At 45.3% G+C, this 23,101-nt stretch overlaps 2 protein-coding genes across 2 annotated transcripts; one reads left to right on the top strand and one right to left on the bottom strand.

The window, feature by feature from the left end:
* Positions 1-230: 230 nt before the first annotated feature.
* Positions 231-17,369, top strand: ppm1nb (protein phosphatase, Mg2+/Mn2+ dependent, 1Nb (putative)). Its single transcript, XM_014196899.3, has 6 exons — positions 231-1,051; positions 1,729-2,300; positions 15,053-15,170; positions 16,114-16,228; positions 16,360-16,423; positions 16,539-17,369. The coding sequence occupies exons 1-6, from the start codon at positions 655-657 to the stop codon at positions 16,566-16,568; spliced, it is 1,296 nt and encodes a 431-aa protein (XP_014052374.1). The 5' UTR covers positions 231-654; the 3' UTR covers positions 16,569-17,369.
* A 1,315-nt stretch (positions 17,370-18,684) lies between these two features.
* On the bottom strand, positions 18,685-20,482 carry kcnk12l (potassium channel, subfamily K, member 12 like). The gene is made up of 3 exons (XM_014196615.1): positions 20,146-20,482; positions 19,099-19,700; positions 18,685-19,032 (listed from the first exon to the last, which is right to left on the bottom strand). Exons 1-3 carry the CDS (start codon positions 20,480-20,482, stop codon positions 18,685-18,687), a joined length of 1,287 nt encoding a protein of 428 aa, XP_014052090.1.
* Between the last annotated feature and the right edge of the window lie 2,619 nt (positions 20,483-23,101).

Here is a 23,101-nt window from a genome sequence, read left to right as displayed (position 1 = left end):
TAAAAGACTGATGCTTCTGGCTCCTCTAATCTGCAGGCGTAGACGCCTGATAATCCAGACTCATCAAAGGTCGAGATTAGCAGAGAGCTGGGTGGGGAGGGATGGAAAACAGAGGCACAGATAGGAAGACAGGGAGGGAGGGAGAAGTGACAGCGCATGCATGACAGCGATGAGCTATGCTGCTCAGGGATTGGTCTACATAAATAGCCAACCAATCACAGATGAGGCAAACAACAAGACTAGGGGAGAGCTGGAGAAAGAGGGAAGTGCTATGAAAAAGAGAGGGAGAAGGTGAAATCACAGGACTACAGAGGAGAGGCAAAAATAACAAACACAGAGCAGGGATGAATACAGGAGAGAGTGCAGATCAGTGACATCTCCAGAGAGAACAGAAAGAGAGAAGAGAGGACTGAAAGGAAGGAGATGGGCAGAGAGAGGGGGGTAAACAGCAAGCAGCAGCACAGAGAAAATAAATCAGCCAGACCAATAGCATCAGCCTGGGAAGCCATGCTCTGAAAGGCTTGGAGAAGCGGGGCTACGCAGGCAGCACACGGCACGGCACAGGCCTAGCCAACAGCCCACTGGCCCACAGGCCCACAGTGGGGAGGAGAGGGAAAGAGGACACCCAGAACCACACTGTCAGCTGCTGTAGCCATGAGGACAACACGGAAGGGGAGTGTGGAGATGCCTGCATTTGTCCGGCAGCTGGTGAAGGAGACAGAGAAGAGGGTCAGCTCCTTCTTCAAGGTAGGGGGGCGTGGAGGGGCAGAGCACATGCAGGGGGAGGGGGAGGAGGTGATCCCCAGCCCCTACCTGGACCGTCCAGTCCTGGACAAGCTGACTGAGGAGGGCTGCTCCCGCTGGGGCCTGACCTACGCCCTGGGCAGCATGCAGGGCTGGAGGGCCAACATGGAAGACTACCACAACTGTGTTCCTCAGCTGGGCGCAGGGCTGGCAGACTGGAGCTTCTTTGCTGTGTTTGATGGGCATGCGGGCAACCAAGTGGCACAGTACGCCTCACAACACCTGCTGGATCAGGTCCTAGCTACAGGTGAAACAAACTTAGACAAAATGTTATCATCTGTATTTGACATACCTCTCATGTTACTTAACAGCCTGTTTCATCTCATAGTTTAAATAGATGCTTGATACAAAAGAGATGCATGAACAGATCTTAATATATTGAGTTGATGACTCATTCGAGAGCAGATATTTATATGTAACATTAAGCTCATCGGAGTAAAGCATGTGACTCCTCAGTGATGTATTGAATAGCCTATGTTAGAGAGGTTTATACCTGGTAATAAATATAAATGATCACTACATTTTAGGTTACTGGAGATTAGCAAGATAAAGTAGCAGTGTTGTGCTTGTGTACTGTATGGCCTGTGTGTACTAGCTGTATGGCCTGTGTGTACTAACTGTATGGCCTGTGTGTACTAACTGTACGGCCTGTGTGTACTAACTGTACGGCCTGTGTGTACTAACTGTACGGCCTGTGTGTACTAACTGTACGGCCTGTGTGTACTAACTGTACGGCCTGTGTGTACTAGCTGTACGGCCTGTGTGTACTAGCTGTACGGCCTGTGTGTACTAACTGTACGGCCTGTGTGTACTAACTGTACGGCCTGTGTGTACTAACTGTACGGCCTGTGTGTACTAGCTGTATGGCCTGTGTGTACTAACTGTACGGCCTGTGTGTACTAACTGTACGGGTGTGTCCTGTAGGAGGGATCGGGCCAGAGGACCACCCTGATCGGGTGAGAGGGAGCTTCACAGATGGCTTCCTACACACAGACAAACACCTGCTGACTGCAGCCCGCCGTGAGGGCTGGGAGCGGGGTGGCACCACCGTGACCTCCACTCTCATCTCACCACGATACTTCTACTTTGCCAACTGTGGAGACTCGCGTGCCATGCTGTGCCGGGCAGGCCAAGTGTGCTTCTCCACTGAGGACCACAAGCCCTACAGCCCTCTGGAGAGGGAGCGCATCGAGAGCGCCGGTGGCTCCGTGTCCCTGCAGCGTATTAACGGCTCCCTGGCTGTGTCCCGCGCCCTGGGGGACTTCAGCTACAAGGGGGCAGAGAACCGGCCGCCCACCCAGCAGATGGTGTCTCCGGAGCCAGAGGTGTGTGTGGTGGAGCGGTCGCCCGGGGATGAGTTCCTGGTGCTGGCCTGTGACGGGGTGTGGGACACGGTCTCCAACGAGGAGCTGTGTGCTTTCATCCGCAGCCGTCTGCGCGTCTGCACTGACCTCAGGGACGTCTGTTCCCAGGTCATTGACCTCTGCCTCTATAAGGTCAGTACCCAAGGTCACCTGTAGATCAGTACATGTGGACCACATCAGTGATCTGTTAAAATAGTCCCTTCATGTACATGTTGGTGCATAAGTGTATCAGTTCGCTGTCAACATGTGGATGCACTATCCTCAATGTACACAGGGCAAAATGTTCTGATCTGGTTAAACATGAGCCACACAGACTGAACATTAGTTAATAAAACGATTATTTTTGCAGAGGCTATGGCTTTATTTTCCATTACATAATAATAATCCCATGAAATAAGATTATCGAGGATATACCAGAACTCAAAGAGTACCTTCTGACCTTCGCAAGGCTTAGACAGACCACTGGGACATGAGAATGTATGACGTCACAATACCTTTACAAACACATACCCACTAGCACACACCTACACACCTATTGAACACATACTCTGTGAGCTGAGCTGGGCTGGCTTTGACTGCCATATCCTCATCTTAGTATGGCTTGGCGGTTATATAACAGTGTTCCAGTTTAGAGATTCTGCTCAACGACCTGAAAATGTCACAGTTTCTAATGCTCTCACACACTTCACCATCATAGTCGAAGGGCGAGTCAGTTCAGTTGTGCATGAAGGAGGAAGTAGGCTATTCATGTTCCTGAAGGGAGACAAAGTGCTTTAGCTTTGCTGTGTGGAGGGTCAGTCTTATACAAAGGATAAGGTTGCATACAGCATTTGTACATCAGACTCTGCTTTTATTAGCCCACCCAGGTCACATCAGGATCGGACGTGAGGGGGGGGGTGCGTGGGGATAGTTTAAAATAAAATACTCTTTGAAGAGGTAGGATTTCAAATGTTTTCAGAAGATGAGCAGGGATTCTGCTGTCCTAGCTTCAGGGGGAAGCTGGTTCTGGGCCAAGAGACCACAGGTGGCAGAGCGGAGTACTCGGGTTCAAATCAAATCAAATGTATTTATATAGCCCTTCTTACATCAGCTGATATCTCAAAGTGCTGTACAGAAACCCAGCCTAAAACCCTAAACAGCAAGCAATGCAGGTGTAGAAGCACGGTGGCTAGGAAAAACTCCCTAGAAAGGCCAAAACCTAGGAAGAAACCGAGAGAGGAACAAGGCTATGAGGGGTGGCCAGTCCTCTTCTGGCTGTGCCGGGTGGAGATTATAACAGCACATGGCCAAGATGTTCAAATGTTCATAAATGACCAGCATGGTCAAATAATAATATTCACAGTTGTCGAGGGTGTAACAAGTCAGCACCTCAAGAGTAAATGTCAGTTGGCTTTTCATAGCCGATCATTGAGAGTCTCTACCACTTTAGAGTAGAGAGTCTCTACCGCTCCTGCTGTCTCTAGAGAGTTCAAAACAGCAGGTCTGGGACAGGTAGCACATCCAGTGAACAGGTCAGGGTTCCATAGCCGCAGGCAGAACAGTTGAAACTGGAGCAGCAGCACGGCCAGGTGGACTGGGGACAGCAAGAAGTCATCATGTCAGGTAGTCCTGAGGCATGGTCCTAGGGCTCAGGTCCTCTGAGAGAGAGAGAAAGAGAGAAAGAGAGAATTAGAGAGAGCATACTTAAATTCACACAGGACACCGGATAAGACAGGAGAAATACTCCAGATATAACAGACTGACCCTAGCCCGCCGACACATAAACTACTGCAGCATAAATACTGGAGGCTGAGACAGGAGGGGTCAGGAGACACTGTGGCCCCATCTGACGACACCCCCGGACAGAGCCAAACAGGAAGGACATAACCCCACCCACTTTGCCAAAGCACAGCCCCCACACCACTAGAGGGATATCTTCAATCACCAACTTACCATCCTGAGACAAGGCCGAGTATAGCCCACAAAGATCTCTGCCACGGCACAACCCAAGGGGGGGCGCCAACCCAGACAGGAAGACCACGTCAGTGACTCAACCCACTCAAGTGACGCACCCCTCCTAGGGACGGCATGGAAGAACACCAATAAGCCAGTGACTCAGCCCATGTACTAGGGTTAGAGGCAGAGAATCCCAGTGGAGAGAGGGGAACCGGCAAGGCAGAGACAGCATGGGCGGTTTGTTGCTCCAGAGCCTTTCCATTCACCTTCAAACTCCTGGGCCAGACTACACTCAATCATAGGACCCACTGAAGAGATAAGTCTTCAGTAAAGACTTAAAGGTTGAGACCGAGTCTGCATCTCTCACATGGGTAGGCAGACTATTCCATAAAAATGGAGCTCTATAGGAGAAAGCCCTGCCTCCAGCTGTTTGCTTAGAAATTCTAGGGACAATTGGGAGGCCTGCGTCTTGTGACCGTAGCGTACGTGTAGGTATGTACGGCAGGACCAAATCGGAAAGATAGGTAGGAGCAAGCCCATGTAATGCTTTGTAGGTTAGCAGTAAAATCTTGAAATCAGCCCTTGCCTTAACAGGAAGCAAGTGTCGGGAGGCTAACACTGGAGTGATATGATCACATTTTTGGGTTCTAGTCATGATTCTAGCAGCCGTATTTAGCACTAACTGAAGTTTATTTAGTGCTTTATCTGGGTAGCCGGAAAGTAGAGCATTGCAGTAGTCCAACCTAGAAGTAACAAAAGCAAGGATTAACTTTTCTGCATCATTTGTGGACAGAAAGTTTCTGATTTTTGCAATGTTACGTAGATGGAAAAAAGCTGCCCTTGAAACAGTCTTGATATGTTCTTCAAAAGAGAGATCAGGGTCCAGAGTAACGCCGAGGTCCTTCACAGTTTTATTTGAGACGACTGTACAACCATCAAGATTAATTGTCAGATTTAACAGAAGATCTCTTTGTTTCTTGGGATCTAGAACAAGCATCTCTGTTTTGTCCGAGTTTAAAAGTAGAACATTTGCAGCCATCCACTTCCTTATGTCTGAAACACAGGCTTCTAGCGAGGGCAATTTTGGAGCTTCACCATGTTTCATTGAAATGTACAGCTGTGTGTCATCCGCATAGCAGTGAAATTTAACATTATGTTTTTGAATGACATCCCCAAGAGGTAAAATATATAGTGAAAACAATAGTGGTCCTAAAACGGAACCTTGAGGAACACCGAAATTTACAGTTGATTTGTCAGAGGACAAACCATTCACAGAGACAAACTGATATCTTTCTGACAGATAAGATCTAAACCAGGCCAGAACTTGTCCGTGTAGACCAATTTGGGTTTCAAATCTCTCCAAAAGAATGTGGTGATCGATGGTATCAAAAGCAGCATTAAGATCTAGGAGCACGAGGACAGATGCAGAGCCTCAGTCTGACATCATTAAAAGGTCATTTACCACCTTCACAAGTGCAGTCTCAGTGCTATGATGGGGTCTAAAACCAGACTGAAGCGTTTCGTATACATTGTTTGTCTTCAGGAAGGCAGTGAGTTGCTGCGCAACAGCTTTTTCAATTTTTTTTGAGAGGAATGGAAGATTCGATATAGGCCGATAGTTTTTTATATTTTCTGGGTCAAGGTTTGGCTTTTTCGAGAGAGGCTTTATTACTGCCACTTTTAGTGAGTTTGGTACACATCCGGTGGATAGAGAACCGTTTATTATGTTCAACATAGGAGGGCCAAGCACAGAAAGCAGCTCTTTCAGTAGTTTAGTTGGAATAGGGTCCAGTATGCAGCTTGAAGGCTTAGAGGCCATGATTATTTTCATCATTGTGTCAAGAGATTTTGTACTAAAACACTTAAGTGTCTCCCTTGATCCTAGGTCCTGGCAGAGTTGTGCAGACTCAGGACAAGGGAGCTTTGGAGGAATACGCAGATTTAAAGAGGAGTCCGTAATTTGCTTTCTAATGATCATAATCTTTTCCTCAAAGAAGTTCATGAATTTATTACTGCTGAAGTGAAAGCCATCCTCTCTTGGGGAATGCTGCTTTTTAGTTAGCTTTGCAACAGTATCAAAAATAAATTTAGGATTGTTCTTATTTTCCTCAATTAAGTTGGAAAAATAGGATGATCGAGCAGCAGTGAGAGCTCTTCGATACTGCACGGTACTGTCTTTCCAAGCTAATCGGAAGACTTCCAGTTTGGTGTGGCACCATTTCCGTTCCAATTTTCTGGAAGCTTGCTTCAGAGCTTGTGTATTTTCTGTATACCAGGGAGCTAGTTTCTTAAGACAAATGTTTTTAGTTTTTAGGGGTGCAACTGCATCTAGGGTATTGCGCAAAGTTAAATTGAGTTCCTCAGTTAGGTGGTTAACTGATTTTTGTCCTCTGATGTCCTTGGGTAGGCAGAGGGAGTCTGGAAGGGCATCAAGAAATCTTTGGGTTGTCTGAGAATTTATAGCACGACTTTTGATGCTCCTTGGTTGGGGTCTGAGCAGATTATTTGTTGCGATTGCAAACGTAATAAAATGGTGGTCCGATAGTCCAGGATTATGAGGATAAACATTAAGATCCACAACATTTATTCCACGGGACAAAACTAGGTCCAGAGTATGACTGTGGCAGTGAGTAGGTCCAGAGACATGTTGGACAAAACCCACTGAGTCGATGATGGCTCCGAAAGCCTTTTGGAGTGGGTCTGTGGACTTTTCCATGTGAATATTAAAGTCACCAAAAATGTGAATATTATCTGCTGTCACTACAATATCCGATAGGAATTCAGGGAACTCAGTGAGGAACGCTGTATATGGCCCAGGAGGCCTGTAAACAGTAGCTATAAAAAGTGATTGAGTAGGCTGCATAGATTTCATGACTAGAAGCTCAAAAGACAAAAACGTCGTTGTTGTTTTTTTTGTAAATTGAAATTTGCTATCGTCAATGTTAGCAACACCTCCGCATTTGCGGGATGCACGGGGGATATGGTCACTAGTGTAACCAGGAGGCGAGGCCTCATTTAACACAGTAAATTCATCAGGCTTAAGCCATGTTTCAGTCAGGCCAATCACATCAAGATTATGATCAGTGATTAGTTAATTGACTGTAACTGCCTTTGAAGTGAGGGATCTAACATTAAGTAGCCCTATTTTGAGATGTGAGGTATCACAATCTCTTTCAATAATGGCAGGAATGGAGGAGGTCTTTATTCTAGTGAGATTGCTAAGGCGAACACCTCCATGTTTAGTTTTGCCCAACCTAGGTCGAGGCACAGACACGGTCTCAATGGGGATAGCTGGGTTGGGGTGTAGGGTTTGAGCATAGCCTGAAGGTAGGGAGGGGCAGTTCCTCTTGCTGCTTCATAGGTAAGAACCATGGTCTTGTAGTGGATGCGAGTTTCGACTGGAAGCCAGTGGAGTGTGTGGAGGAGCGGGGTGACATGGGGGAATTTGGGAAGTTTGAACACCAGGTGGGCTGCAGCATTCTGGATAAGTTGCAGGGGTTTGATGGCACAAGCGGGGAACCCAGCCAACAGTGAGTTGCAGTAATACAGACGGAAGAGGACAAGTGCCTGAATTGGGACCTGCTCGGCTTCCTGTGTGAGATAGGGTCGTACTTTACGGATGTTGTAGAGCAGGAACCTGCAAGAGCGAGTCACTGCTTTGATGTTTACAGAAAACGACAGGGTGTTGTCCAGGGTCACGCCAAGGTTCTTTGCACTCTGGGAGGAGGACACTCGAGTTGTCAACCTTGATGAAGAGCAGTGTCATCTTGTCCAGGTTGAGCTTGAGGTGGTGGGCTGACATCCAAGCTGAGGCACACTATATATACAAAATTATGTGGACACCCCTTCAAATTAGTAGATTCCGCTATTTCAGCCACAACCGTTGCTGACAGGTGTATAAAATCGAGCACACAGCCATGCAACCCCCACAGACAAACATTGGCAGTAGAATGGCCTTACCGAAGAGCTCAGTGATTTTCAACGTGGCACCGTCATAGGATTCCACCTTTCCAACAAGTCAGTTTGTCAAATTGCTGCCCGGCTAGAGCTGCCCCGGTCAACTGTAAGTGCTGTTATTGTGAAGTGGAAACGTCTAGTAGCAACAACGGCTCAGCCGCATAGTGGTGGCTCAAAGAATGGGACCGCCAAGTGCTGAAGCGTGTAAAGATCGTCTGTTCTCAGTTGCAACACTCACTACCGAGTTCCAAACTGCCTCTGGAAGCAACGTCAGCACAATAACTGTTCGTCAGGAGCTTCATGAAATATGTTTCCATGGCCAAGCAGCCCCACACAAGACTAAGATCACCATGCGCAATGTCAAGCATCAGCTGGAGTGGTGTAAAGCTCGCTGCCTTTGGACTCTGGAGCAGTGGAAAATCGTTCTCTGGAGTGATTCACCATCTAGCAGTCCGACGGACGAACCTGGGTTTGGCGGATGCCAAGAGAACGCTACCTTCCCTAATGCATAGTGCCAATTGTAAAGTTGGTGTAGGAGGAATAATGGTCTGGGGCTGTTTTTCATGGTTCGGGCTAGGCACCTCAGTTCAAGTGAAGGGAAATCTTAACGCTCCAGCATACAATCACATTCTAGACTATTCTGTTTTTCCAACTTTGTGGCAACAGTTTAAGGAAGGCCCTTTCCTGTTTCAGCATGACAATGCCCCTGTGCACAAAGCGAGGTCCATACAGAAATGGTTTGTCAAGGTCGATGTGGAAGAACTTGACTGGCCTGCAAAGAGCCTTGACCTCAACCCCATTGAACACCTTTAGGATGAATTGGAACGCCAACTGCAAACCAGGCCTAATCGCCCAACATCAGTGCTGACCTCACTAATGCTCTTGTGGCTGAATGGAAGCTGGTCCCCACAGCAATGTTCCAACATCTAGTGGAAAGCCTTACCAGAAGAGTGGAGGCAGCAACTCCATATTAATGCACATGATTTTGGAATGAGATGTTCGACGAGCAGGTGTCCACATACTTTTGGTCATGTAGTGTATCTGCCAGGCACGCAGAGATGCGTGTCGCCACCTGGGTGTCATCCGCATAGCAGTAATAGGAGAGACCATGCGAGGATATGACAGAACCAAGTGACTTGGTGTATAGAGAGAAGAAGAGAGGGCCTAGAACTGAGCCCTGAGGGACACCTGTATTAAATGTATGTGGTGCAGACACTGATCCGCTCCACGTCACCTGGTAGGAGTGGCCTGCCAGGTAGGATGCAATCCAAGAGTGTGCAGAGCCTGAGACACCCAGCCCTGAGAGGGTGGAGAGGAGAATCTGATGGTTCACATTGTTGAAGGCAGTGGATAGATCTAGGAGGATGAGAACATTTATATTTTACATTTTAGTCATTTAGCAGACGCTCTTATCCAGAGCGACTTACAGTAGTGAATACATACATTTCATTTTCAATTCATGCATTTACTGGCCCCCCGTGGCAATCGAACCCACAACCCTGGCGTTGCACACACCATGCTGGCGTTGCAAACACCATGCTCTACCAACTGAGCCACAGGGAACAAAGGCGAGAGTGTCAGCTTTGGCAGTGCGGAGAGCCTACGTGACACAGAGAAGAGCAGTCTCGGTTGAGTGACCCGTCTTGAAGACTGACTGGTTAGGGTCAAGAAGATTGTTCTGAGAGAGATAGAGAGAGAGTTGGTCAGAGACAGCATGCTCAAGGGTTTTGGAAATAAAAGAAAGGTATACCGTTCTGTAATTCTTTGCGTCAGAGGGGTCAAGTGTAGGTTTCTTGAGGGGAACGACTCATAAAGTCAGGGGGGACACAGCCAGTAGTCAGGGATGAGTTTATGAGGAATGGGATGAGAGATGGTCTGGAGAAGGGGATGGACTAAAGAGGGCAGGTTGTCATGCGGCCGGACCACACTAATCGCAGGATTTGATCTGAAGAGAGAGGTAGAAAGAGGTCAAGGTGTAGGGTAGTTCTGTGTGAGTGGGACCAGTGGACTCAAAAGGCTGAGGGAATGAGGAGGAGATGTCGTCAACCTTCTTTTCAAAGTGTTTGACAAAGTAATCCTCAGAGCGGGAGGAGGAGGGGAGGATTAATATTTTACTGCAATGGGCTCAATCAGGGTCACAAAGAGTGTATCTTGGTCGTCTTTAACACATTTACCTTGAAACAGAAGTATACACCTTGCACATCTGATTATTGGCTTTAAAAAAAAGAAAACACCTGTACCGTGTCAAATAGAGTTGAAATGTAATGCATTCCAACATTACACTTATTATACTGTACATCACAGAATATAACACCTGTTTGACATAGAAACACCTGACTTTCTGCAGGTTTTTGAAATAATCATTATTAATGAGGCCAAATAGGGTAGTTTTGGTCATTGACTGCAGGAAAGGGCTACGGAGGGAGGAGAAGCTCAAAAAGTGCCAGAAGCTTGAAATTTACAGTGATGGAAGGTAGGTGAACAGCCTCTGGTAAGATGAGGTCAAGCATATTGCCTGCCTTGTGAGTGGGAGGAGACTGGGAACAGGTGAGGTCAAAAGAGGCAAGGAGGGGAAGAAAGAGTTCAAAACGCTGCCAGAGACAGACCAGGAATTCCACATTGTTGTGCACGCAGGGTTCACTGAATTAGAAGGGTTGCAGCCAAGGGGTGGGGAGCATCTGTAAAGCCTACAGGAGAGGAGCGAACAGGTATAGAAAACACACACATAGTTGGCAAAGCTACAAAAGAGCAAAATGAGATCATCTGAAAATAACAAAATCAAATCGAATTTTATTGGTCACGTGCACGTTTAGCAGGCTGTTATTGAGAGTGTAGCGAAATGCTTGTGTTTCTAGCTCCAACGGTGCAGTAATATCTAAAATTCACAACAATACACACAATACACACAACCTAAAAGTAAAAGAATGGAATTAAGGAATATATAAATATTAGGATGAGCAATGTCAGAGTGGCATAGACTAAATACAGTAGAATAGAATACATTATATACAGTACCAGTCAAAAGTTTGGACACACCTACTCAATCAAGGGTTTTTCTTTATTTTTACTATTTTCTATGTTGTAGAATAATAGTAAAGACAAAAACTATAACATAACAGAAAATATAATTTATATTAGAGATTCTTCAAAGTAGCCACCCTTTGCCTTGATGACAGCTTTGCACACTCTTGGGATTCTCTCAACCAGCTTCACGAGGAATTATTTTCCACCAGTCTTGAAGGAGTCCCCACAAATGCTGAGCACTTGTTGGCTGCTTTTCCTTCACTCTGCGGTCCAACTCATCCCAAACCATCTCAATTGGGTTGAGGTCGGGTGATTGTGGAGGCCAGGTCATCTGATGCAGCACTCCATCACCCTCCTTCCTTGTCAAATAGCCCTTACACAGCCTGGAGGTGTGTTTTGGGTCATTGTCCTGTTGAAAAACAAATGATAGTCCCACTAAGCGCCAACCAGATGGGATGGCGTATTTCTGCAGAATGCTGTGGTGGCCATGCTGGTTAAGTGTGCTTTGAATTCTAAATAAACCACAGACAGTGTCACCAGCAAAGCACCATCACACCACATCCTCTGTGCTACACTCTGCGTCTCACAAAGATGGAACCAAAAATCTCATATTTGGACTCATCAGACCAAAGAACAGATTTCCACCGGTCTAATGTCCATTGCTCATGTTTCTTGGCCCAAGCAAGTTTCTTATTATTATTGGTGTCCTTTAGTAGTGGTTTCTTTGCAGCAATTCGACCTTGAAGGCCTGATTCACGCAGTCTCCACTGAACAGTTGATGTTGTGATGTGTCTGTTACTTGAACTCGAAGCATTTATTTGGGCTGCAATTTCTGAGGCTGGTAACTCTAATGAACTTATTCTCTGCAGCAGAGGTAACTCTGGGTCTTCCTTTCCTGTGGTGGTCCTCATGAGAGCCAGTTTCATCATAGTACTTGGTAGTTTTTGCAACTGCACTTGAAGAAACTTTTAAAGTTCTTGAAATTTTCCAGATTGACTGACCTTCATGTCTTAAAGTAATGACTGACTGTTGTTTCTCTTTGCTTATTTGATCTGTTCTTGCCATAATATGGACTTGGTCTTTTACCAAATAGGGCTATTCTGTCACAATACAACTGATTGGCACAAATGCATTAAGAAGGAAAGAATTTCCACAAATTAACTTTTAACAAGGCACACATGTTAATTGGCTTCTCAAATGATTGCCTCGCCTGGTTTACCAACTACTTCTCAGATAGAGTTCAATGTGTCAAATCAGAGGGCCTGTTGTCCAGGCCTATGGCAGTCTCTATGGGCGTGCCACAGGGTTCAATTCTGAGGTGACTCTTTTCTATGTATATATCAATGATGTCGCTCTTGCTGCTGGTGATTCTCTGATCCACCTCTACGCAGACGACACCATTCTGTATACATCTGGCCCTTCTTTGGACACTGTACTAACAAACCTCCAAACAAGCTTCAACGCCATACAACACTCTTTCCGTGGCCTCCAACTGCTTTTAAGTGCTAGTAAAACTAAGCGCATGCTCTTCAACCGATTGCTGCCCGCACCCGCCCGCCGACTAGCATCACTACTCTGGACGGTTCTGACTTAGAATATGTGGACAACTACAAATACCTAGGTGTCTGGTTAGACTGCAAACTCTCCTTCCAGACTCACATTAAGCATCTCCAATACAAAATTAAATCTAGAATCGGCTTTCTTTATCGCAAGAAAGCCTCCACTCATGCTGCCAAACACCCTCGTAAAACCCTCGTAAAACTGACTATCCTACCGATCCATGACTTCGCCGATGTCATTTATAAACTAGCCTCCAACACTCTACTCAGCAAACTGGATGTAGTTTATCACAGTGCCATCCGTTTTACATTCACATTTACATTTTAGTCATTTAGCAGACGCTCTTATCCAGAGCGACTTACAGTAGTGAATGCATACATTTCATACATTTTTTTTCTTCTCCGTATTGGTCCCACGTACTGGTCCCCCGTTTTGTCACCAAAGCCCCATATACCACTGCGACCTGTGTCCTCTCATTGGCTGGCCCTCACTACATATTCATTGCCAAACCCACTGGCTCCAGGTCATCTATAACTCTTTTCTAGGTAATGCCCCGCCTTATCTCAGCTCACTGGTCACCATAACAACACCCACCCGTAGCACGCACTCCAGCAGGTATATTTCACTGGTCATCCCCAAAACCAACACTTCCTTTGGCCGCCTTTCCTTCCAGTTCTCTGCTGCCAATGACTGGAACGAACTGCAAAAATCACTGAAGCTGGAGTCTAATATCTCCCTCTCTAACTTTAAGCATCAGCTGTCAGAGCAGCTTACCGATCACTGTACCTGTACACAGCCAATCTGTAAATAGCACACCCAACTACCTCATCCCCATATTATTACTTACCCTCTTGCTCTTTTGCACCCCAGAATCTCTACTTGCACATCATCATCTGCACATCTATTACTCCAGTGTTAATGCGAAATTGTCATTATTTCGCCACTATGGCCTATTTATTGCCTTACCACCCTAATGTTACTACATTTGCACACACTGTATATAGATTTTTTCTATTGTGTTATTTACTATACATTTGTTTATCCCATGTGTAACTCTGTGTTGTTTTTGTCGCACTGCTATGTTTTATCTATCCAGGTCGCAGTTGTAAATGACAACTTGTTCTCAACTGGCCTACCTGGTTAAATAAAGGTGAAATAAAAAATAAAAAAATTGAAATGCATTCCAGGTGACTACCTCATGAAGCTGGTTGAGAGAACGCCAAGATTGTGCAAAGCTGTCATTAATTCAAAGGGTGGCTACTCTGAAGAATCTCAAATATAAAATATATTTTGATTTGTTTAACACTTTTTTGGTTACTACATGATTCCATGTGTTATTTCATAGTTTCAATATCTTCACTATTAGTCTACAATGTTGAAAATAGTAAAAATAAAGAAAAACACTTGAATGAGTAGGTGTGTCCAAATGTTTCACTGGTACTGTACAGTAAAGCACAAATATGTAAACATTATTAAAGTGGCCAGTGATTTCAAGTCTATGTATATGTGACAGCAGCCTCTCTATGTTAGTGATGACTATTTAACAGTCTGATGTCCTTGAGATAGAAGCTGTTTTTCAGAAGAGAAGTGGTCATAGTTGGAGGTAAGATACTCAAGTAAGAGAGTGGTGTGGAGCCTTCCTCTCTTTCCTTCCTCAAATAACTCAGCAAAACAACTCTACAGCACCTTCTTTGTTTCAGCGTCGGTCTTAGATTTGCAACGAGACCGCCACTGAGAAAACATGGGAGACTGAAGTACTAGCAATAATTGCCTTGCAGAGGTGAAGAGCACACCTCCATGATACCAATTGCTGATTTCCTATGAGAGGAGAAACCACTCCCCCTCCAATACAGCCACTGATTACGAAGACAACAACAGTCGCAAATTGCCCTGCCCATTAATCCTGGTTGAGGTGTCAACAATCATCTGCAAATTAATAGCAGGCAGCAGTTCATGCACCACGTACGCTACAGGGAAGACAGGCAGTACTCTATCATTTGAGAGTGGGGTAACTTCTAGAACAAAGGGGGCCTAATCTTGTAAGGATCAGACAAACACAGAAGAGAAGTGGTCGTAGTTGGAGGTCAAAGGTCACTACTTAGCGGCTGTTGTAATCCTGCTAGTAGCCTTCTAGTAAGACTTGTTTGGCACTCACCTGATTTGGCACTTGACCAACAACAATATCTACAGCTCAATACATTTTCACCATTAACATAATGGAGGGAAAGATTATCCTATCTCGCACACTGTTCAGAGGACAGCGTACATCACTAAAATGTGCTAACAACAGTCAACCCTCTTTACAAACGTGAGATGTACTTATGTCAGGTCTGTACTGTATCCTACCATGAGGTTATCTCTGTGTACTGTGACTGTACTAACCCTGGTTGGCTTGTTCTCCTCTGCAGGGCAGTCTGGACAACATCAGCATAATCTTGGTCTGCTTCCCTGGCGCCCCCCAGCTCTCAGCAGAGGCACTACACCAGGAGGCAGCGCTTGAAGACCTGCTGGAGTCTAAAGTGGCAGGTGCAGTATTGTGGGGGTCGTTGTGGGGATAATTATATTCACTCACTTCAGTTTATCCAATTTAACCCCAAATCAGTTTACAACAAGATTTACACTACTATAGTTGGGCCAGTCCACAAATTAGGCGCCTTTTGAGTACCTAAAAACACCAACACTCTGTCATAAAGAGCACGTTAAACTTAATAAAAAACATGTTTTCCCATCTCAAGAGGTTAAATAAAAGAAATACTATAGTAAGTGCCTATTAACTGCAAATAAAGTAACAGGGTTGGCGACTTCTTCTTAAATCAGCGTGTACTGTCGTGTACAACAAGGAGGGGCGATTGAATGCAAGCTTCACCCCAAAACAGTTCTGTAAAAAAATGTCTAGCCTGTCTGTTCATAGCTAACAGGGTTGTGGCGTGGTGTGATCGACCCGCTCAGTTTTCCACCATGAAACATCAGAAAATTGCCAAAAAGAGTAGAACCAGCTCACCTGCTTTTACACTGTGATTTGACTATTAGATGTTCAATACTTCTTTTGAAAAATATATTAAAACGAGAGTTCAGTTCAAGTAACAGTGTTGACAAAATGCAACAAAATAACTAGGGCTTTGCAGTGATGGTGAGAACTTGGAGAAATATCGGGGTTAAGGGGGTTATAATAGTCCTATAAGTCACAGAGGATGCTTAAAAGGACATGTAAAAATGCAGAATTTTTGGCACTTTAGCAAGTCTTTATTAATATAAAAAATCAGATTTATTGAATTGTCCATGTGGTCTATATTAAAGGCAACTTCATTTAATATAACAATTTCTACTTCAAATATCAAAGGAATGCAAAAGGCACTCATTTTGTGGAGTGAAGCAGTTCATTGACACAGAGAGGGAAGGTCAAGTACGCTACATGTATCATTTCAATCATTGTTTTTCTTGTAACTACTCCCCTCTTCCCTTTTGATAGAGATTTATGAGGAGCTGAGTTCCCAGGGGGAGGATCCTGACCTGCTGTCTGTCCTCACTGTGCTGGCAAACACTGATGTCCCAGGTTTACCACCTGGAGGTGGTCTGCAGAGCAAGTTAGTGAATCTGAGTGTATTGTGCCAAAAGTTAATTACAGCGCAATAGGTACTAAATAACAAAGTGCAATAAGGATCCTCTGAGTAGAGAGACACTGCTTGTCCTCAAGCCTGTTTCCTGTGTGTTGCAGAAGGAACTGTATCATCTCTGCCTATTACGAAAAGAAAGAGGCACACAATCCTACTACACCTAATGTAAGTGTTTGTATATATATCAAACTATCTCAGTTACTATACCAATACTATGTCATCTCTGAGCGGGTCAGTATTTATGCACAATCACTTAACAGCAGTCCATATCTTTCTCCAGGGGCTTGGTGTTTCTGAGAAGCTCGTCTAGGCTCTGTCGTCTGGGAAACGTCTCAGGAAGACAACCAATGACAAAATAAAAACTGTTTTCATTGTGTGGCAATTCAATCAATCACAAAAGGGAAACTGAGGAAGGAATTTTGTCTCATCCCTCCTGCCAAGCAACATCCTGATGTGACAAGTAAAATGCAATTTGTGAACTATAGATTTTATATTTCTACAATATAGGGAACATTTTATTTTATAGGACCTGACATTTTTAAACTCAGAGATTCTGGCTCAGCAATATGATTCAGTAGTTGACAACCCATCTAACATATATTTATCCCACATGGATATCAATGTCAAATTCTAACTGTTATATTCTTTCAAAATTTAATTCAATGAGGTAAAATTAGCACCAGTGTTCTTTGCACAACTTCTATAGTTATGCATTTCAGGTTGATGTTTAGTGTTGAGTCATCACACCTCTCTCTCTCTGTCCTGTGTTTGGTCTGGTTGGCATGACCTGTACTGTGCTGCCTTACCGACCTTGATGACAGTAGATTTAATAACATGTTACAGTGATATGACCAAGACAAACCCAAGAAAGGTCAGTAGATTGATGAACGTGTTAATGTATTATCATATGGGATTTAAATGAGTATGTACTTTACTTACATACTGTGTAGTGTGTATAGACACTACATGTTAAAAGTCATGACTGTTTTCAGCCTAAATAAAGATGATTTGACTGAATAAGAACTTGCAGAGAATTTACTGGAGAGCACCACAGCATCCACTTACATCTCCATCAAGTGGCTTTCAACTACGTATTTATAATGACAAATATTTTGATAGTTAACGTGGTTAACTAATATGCCAGATCATTAAAGGTTTTACTGTGTTTTAAATTATTACTGGCGGATGGTAAATCACAGACAACGAAGAGACTTAATTTCATTTATGTCCACCAGGAGGGGTTGTCTCTAAATAAAAAAGTGTTCAGCCTTCTTTTTTTTTTTTAACTTTCCTGTTTAAAAGTGTGCTATGAAACACCTTTGGTGAGGATAATATGGTACATGGTGTTCATGTTGTAAAGAGATAAGTATGGATGATCAAGGTGATGCTTGAGGGAAATATCTGCATAGGTGTGAGGGGCCCTGATCAGTTAGGTACTGTTAAAATGAACACAGAAAATTGGCAATCCATAAAAATTGGATGAGATAGTAACACTCTCACACCGTTTATTGACATAAATACCTTTCCAAACGCTATATTTGATTAAATGTGCTTTATTTCAATATCCTATTTGTCAGAGTTATCTTGATGATTGCATTGCATTTTAATGTGACCTCCATCTCAGCCATCAGAAGATGAAGAGGTTTTATCTTCCTTTTACAGCTCTCATACTGTGTGTCTGAGGGCTTTCTACCTAATTAACGCAACACAATTGAACTGTGATACATATTCAACAGGTTCTCTAGCAGAGCCCTAGACATTAGGTGACTGAGGATACAAATACAGAATATGGGTAAATTTCTATGTTCACTGATGCCACCCCACGCAAATCCATTGTGTTGTAGAGGAGCTCAGGACACATCTGAAAGGCTCTCATAAATCACTGGGTCTCCTCCAGACCCCCTCCACATCTCCATATTCCACACAAAGCCTGATTGCGTTCAGCATTGAATTCCAGCCAATCACTTGAGCCTCTCAAACCCTCTCCAGACATATGCTGTTGAAATGGAAGGTGTCTGTCCACCGCATCTCCCCACAGAACCAAACGGGATCATTCTGTCTCAATAGGAGATCAGTGATCGTCATGAATGTCTGGCATTCTGAGAAGCTGTCAGACAGAACAGAGGTATGCTGTGGGCTATAATCATGTCTACAACTAGAAATCTAGCTAACCTCAATATGATTTAAATTGAAAACAAATTTGGCAAATATGTATGGCCAGCTGTAGCATCCAACTGTTCTGTTTCACTACTGTTTGATCTACAAACAATGATCATTCTGAGGATGAAACGTTGCTAGTTTTTTTTTAGACATAACAGGAGAAGATCCAGCATCCAGTCTAGCTCCAGTAATATTTCAATAACCCAAACAAAACAGTGCTTTATTTCTGAGTTGGTGTGAATAGGTTTGGTAGGGGTCAGGTGGGACTACCTGTCCACACTGGTCTCCTGCAGGCGATTGTTCATAATGGCGAATGCACCCACACCTCCAGAGAAGCCATTGTGGCGAGGAACGTGGCTCTGCCTGGGGCCCTGCTGGGCCGTCTCACACAGCTGCTTCTGCAGCAGTGCCAAAGACACCTTATTGGACGCTGTGAAGTCATTCACCGAAATCATCTCCCCAGAGAGACGCCGGCCCCCAGCGACCCCGTCCACCCCCGCTCCGGCGTCCGTCTCGCTGTCGCACACTGTCTCCACCGAGGCGTCCGTGTAGCGATGTCGCCCTGTGGGGACTTGGGACGGGGTGGGCTGCACGGCGTTGCGTTTGAAGCGCTGCTGGCGGAGTCGTGCAGGTGGAGGCCTCAAGCCAGAGTGTTTTTTATGGAGGCAGGGGCAGCAGACCCGCCTGCGGAGGCCTCTCTTAGGGCACGAGCAGGGACAGCGTCGGCCTGGACAAGCCAGCCGGGCCAGGATCCAGTTGAGAGTCTGTTTGATGATGATGGAGATGACGTTGAAGAGCGAGTAGATGCAGCACACGCCCATGAGGATGAAGAGGCAGTTGCCCAGGCGATAGGCTTCCTGGGCCTCATAGTGCTCCCTCTGGCTGCTCACCAGGTCCCCGAAGCCGATGGTGCTGAAGGCCACGAAGCAGAAGTACAGGGAGTCCATGTAGCTCCAGTCCTCCATGGAGCAGTACAGAGAGGAGGCGCTGCAGGCGATCAGCACAGACGCCACCCCCAGGATCAGCATCACGTAGTAGACAGAGGGCTTCCAGCCCTCCAGACTGTCCTCCTCACTGCGGGGCTCCTCGGCCCCTGACACAGCCCCCAACCCTGAGCGCCTCATCCTCCGCTCGTGGCACCAACGCATGATGTAGGCCAGCATGGTGATGATCCTCTCCAGGAAGAGGTTGAAGAAGAGGATGGTGGCGGCACAGCCGATGAGGCCGTAGAAGATCAGGAATATCTTACCAGGGATGGTAGCTGGGGTGTTCATACCAAAGCCTGGTGGGAAAGAGTACAAAAGAGAAGGGTCAATGTGAAAATTGTTTGTCAATTAAGTTCCCCTACAGTTGTTCTTAATTAGTACTACATGTCGAGATGACAAAAGACGTGGAGAGGCTATTGATATTATCATTTTGGCTCAGTTTCAGTCATGAGTAGTGATCACAGTGAAAAAAGTCATAGTAAAGCAAATCAACCTCACATGCCAACATTTAATTGAAATTAAACTAATTTGACAATAGTGTCTCGGAGTCTAACCGATGGCACCAACCCTTAGCCTCCTCTCCTCTCTCTTCACCCCATCATCTGCTCAATACATCCTCTACATTATACTGTGTATCTGTTGAGACAGTTGTGTTCGGATGTTTGCATCTACATGACAACAAAGAACTGCATCTAAAATACCCTGACTCTGACCCTCAACGAGAGCAGCTGTCCAACTCACCGATGGTGGACACCACCGTGCCGACAAAGTAGAAGGCTCCAGAGAAGTCCCAGCGGGGCCTAAGAGCATCCACTCTGATCCCGGCCCCGTTGGCCTCTTCATACTGGCGCAGCAGCGCATGCAGGGCTCCCAGGCTCACCCGGTGGCTCAGAGTAAAGTTGGCCAGCTGCTGGTCCCAGAGGAGGCGGGCACGGAGCTCGGAGGGGCGCTCCAGGGCAGAGAACACAGCTGCCCCACACAGCAGATAGAGCAAGATGAGCCCTGCCAGCAGGCAGAAGCGGGCATTGTCCTCATTGAGGGGCAGAGGGCAGCAGCCACCATCCCGTTTACGAGCCATGAGTGCAGCTGGCCCGGCACAGATACACCAACCACCGCACTAACATACACTGCCTGTCTGACCCTGCCTTGTTAACACCACTCAGATCACTCACTACACATACATTACACACACCAAACTACCACACACACACACACACACACACACACTAAACACGCTTAACAAGCCCTAATGTGCTAAAGCAAACTGGGTACCCACACAGAGAACCTACACACACAGCTGGCCCCCAAGGCCAGAGGACGTTGATGGTTGGTCCATCCAGAGCTCTCTCAATGTGGAGTAATGTCCTGAGTGGTCATTCACGTCCCTTATGAGTTCCGAATCTGATGAACAGTTTCACAGATTGTCAGCTGTGTGATGATGTGCCCACTGATAGAAGAGAACTCCTGACTGTTTGGTCACTGTGTATGACTCTGGAATCCTGCACTGGTCTGTGAACAAGATATCGGTACCAGTGGGCAATTCATTTGGTATTGGCATTGTTTTCAGTCAACAAGTACAAATCATTTTTCCATCTTTTCTCAAAATGTGAATATAAATTTACTGACATCTGTCGTGTAAAGTAAAACCATCATGAACCTCTAGAGCTCTTTACTATGCCTGAAAATCAAAAACATCACAAAAGCCTACACTTCTCATAATTTAGATTTTTTTTTGTTACATGAAATGTTCTTAAGGCTCTTTGATAATTAATATCATATATTATCTGAAATATAAAAAGAGACAAACATACCTGATTTTATATATCTTGATTAATCCGATGATTCCACAGTTTATTCAAACAGTTTTTGCCCGTCGTCATGGTGAGACTTGATCTGTGGTTCGAGGTAGCCTACCTGCGCTGGGTACACGTTTCCGAGGATCTGATGATCAGTGACCATGGAGATGGGGGAGATGTGGAGAAGCAATCTGATCCGTAAATGTTGCCATCACAGACTTAAATATATTCGTTGTTTAAGTGTGTGTGAGAGAAAGTGAGAGAGAGAGAGGCAGGAAGAGAGAGAGAGAGAGTGAGAGAGAGACAGGGAGAGAGAGAGAAGCAGAGAGAGAGAGAGAGAGAGAGAGAGAGGCAGAGAGAGAGACACAGGGAGAGAGAGAGAGACACAGGGAGAGAGAGAGAGACACAGGGAGAGAGAGAGAGAGAGAGAGAGAGGGAGAGAGAGAGGCAGAGAGAGAGAGAGAGGCAGGGAGAGAGAGGCAGAGAGAGAGAGGCAGGAAGAGAGAGAGAGAGAGAGACAGGGAGAGAGAGAGAGGCAGAGAGAGAGAGAGACGGAGAGAGAGAGGCAGAGAGAGAGAGATGGAGAGAGAAGCACAGAGAGAGAGACAGGGAGAGAGAGAGGCAGAGAGAGAGAGAGATGGAGAGAGAGAGGCAGAGAGAGAGAGACAGGGAGAGAGAGAGGCAGAGAGAGAGAGAGAAAGACAGGGAGAGAGAGAGAGGCAGAGAGAGAGAGACAGGGAGAGAGAGAGAGGCAGAGAGAGGGAGAGAGAGAGAGATGGAGAGAGAGGCAGAGAGAGAGACAGAGAGAGAGAGAGACGGAGAGAGAGAGAGACGGAGAGAGAGAGAGAAAGACAGGGAGAGACAGGCAGAGAGAGGGAGAGGCAGGGAGAGATCAGAGGGATAAAACCCATATATGCAAGCATACCTTGATTGGTGTAATAATCATTTCTTGATTTTAGAAGCTTTTCTATTCAGGTCCTCCAATCTGTAATCAACGTTCAATCTAGCATTTCCTCCTCACTGGGCAGTGAGACTGGTGGTCTTCAATATATTATTGATATGCAAATATCTAAACTGATTAAAACACTGGATCTGGACTGTAAACTGATTAAAACACAACAACTTCTTATTCAACAGCTCTATTCCTTTTAGAGAAAGTTTTGCATGGTATTTATTCCTGCAACATCTGATTGCAAATGTGGCGTTTGAAGTGGTTCACAGCTCATTGATGATACTCTTATCAGAAGTTTACCAAGTGATTAACTAAGTATATTTTTCAGACAACCAACATACAATGTATGTTCTCCTCTCTTCTTCGTTTCTGTCCCAAATGCCTCAGGTACAAGTCCTCTCTGTTGTAGGTTGTGTGGGAAGGATGGCTTTGTTCTCTTTTGTGTTTGTCCATCTGCCTTTAATCTTGGATGAGGACTGAGGGGTACTAGAGGGGCATGGCTTCATGCTAGGACACTGGAGCACTGAGTGTCCAGGTGCAGAAGAAAGAGGCCATGCATGAAAGAGTGACACCTGCATTTACACCTGCAAAATATCCTTCAGCTGACACTTCTAGTGATTTCAGATCATATATCAGTGTGTGTAGTCAAGCCTTTTTTAAGAGCACATGATGTTTAGTGCTGCAGTCTTGTGTTCATTAGCTTATTTTAAGAGAATATGATGTTTATTGCTGTAGTCTTGTGTTCATGTTGCTCTATTTGCATCCATTCTTTTTCTGTCTTTATTTTTCATGTAGCACTTACCACACGTATCATGCATTGTGCTATGGACAGAATGAAACATGGCAATGTCCCCAAATCACAACCCACTCTTTTTCTTTTGGCAAAAAACCTGATGTATGAAGTCTAGGTCATATGAATGAAGACATGAGTTATCTTGTGTTCAATAAG

This window comes from Salmo salar, chromosome 04 (assembly GCF_965601325.2).
Source record: "Salmo salar chromosome 04, fSalSal1, whole genome shotgun sequence".
NCBI classification, from domain to species: domain Eukaryota; kingdom Metazoa; phylum Chordata; class Actinopteri; order Salmoniformes; family Salmonidae; genus Salmo; species Salmo salar.
This window is presented reverse-complemented; position numbering and strand designations above follow the sequence as displayed.

Bases quoted from the DNA above. Each gene is read 5' to 3' on its own strand.
- ppm1nb (XM_014196899.3), top strand. From the start codon at position 655: ATGAGGACAACACGGAAGGGGAGTGTGGAGATGCCTGCATTTGTCCGG. The intron at 2,301-15,052 runs GTCAGTACCCAA...TCTCCTCTGCAG, and splicing joins TTGACCTCTGCCTCTATAAG to GGCAGTCTGGACAACATCAG. The intron at 15,171-16,113 runs GTGCAGTATTGT...CCCTTTTGATAG, and splicing joins GCTGGAGTCTAAAGTGGCAG to AGATTTATGAGGAGCTGAGT.
- kcnk12l (XM_014196615.1), bottom strand. From the start codon at position 20,482: ATGGCTCGTAAACGGGATGGTGGCTGCTGCCCTCTGCCCCTCAATGAG. The intron at 19,701-20,145 runs GTGAGTTGGACA...CTTTCCCACCAG, and splicing joins CACGGTGGTGTCCACCATCG to GCTTTGGTATGAACACCCCA. The intron at 19,033-19,098 runs GTCTGCTGCCCC...CGACTCCGCCAG, and splicing joins AGAGAGGCCTCCGCAGGCGG to CAGCGCTTCAAACGCAACGC.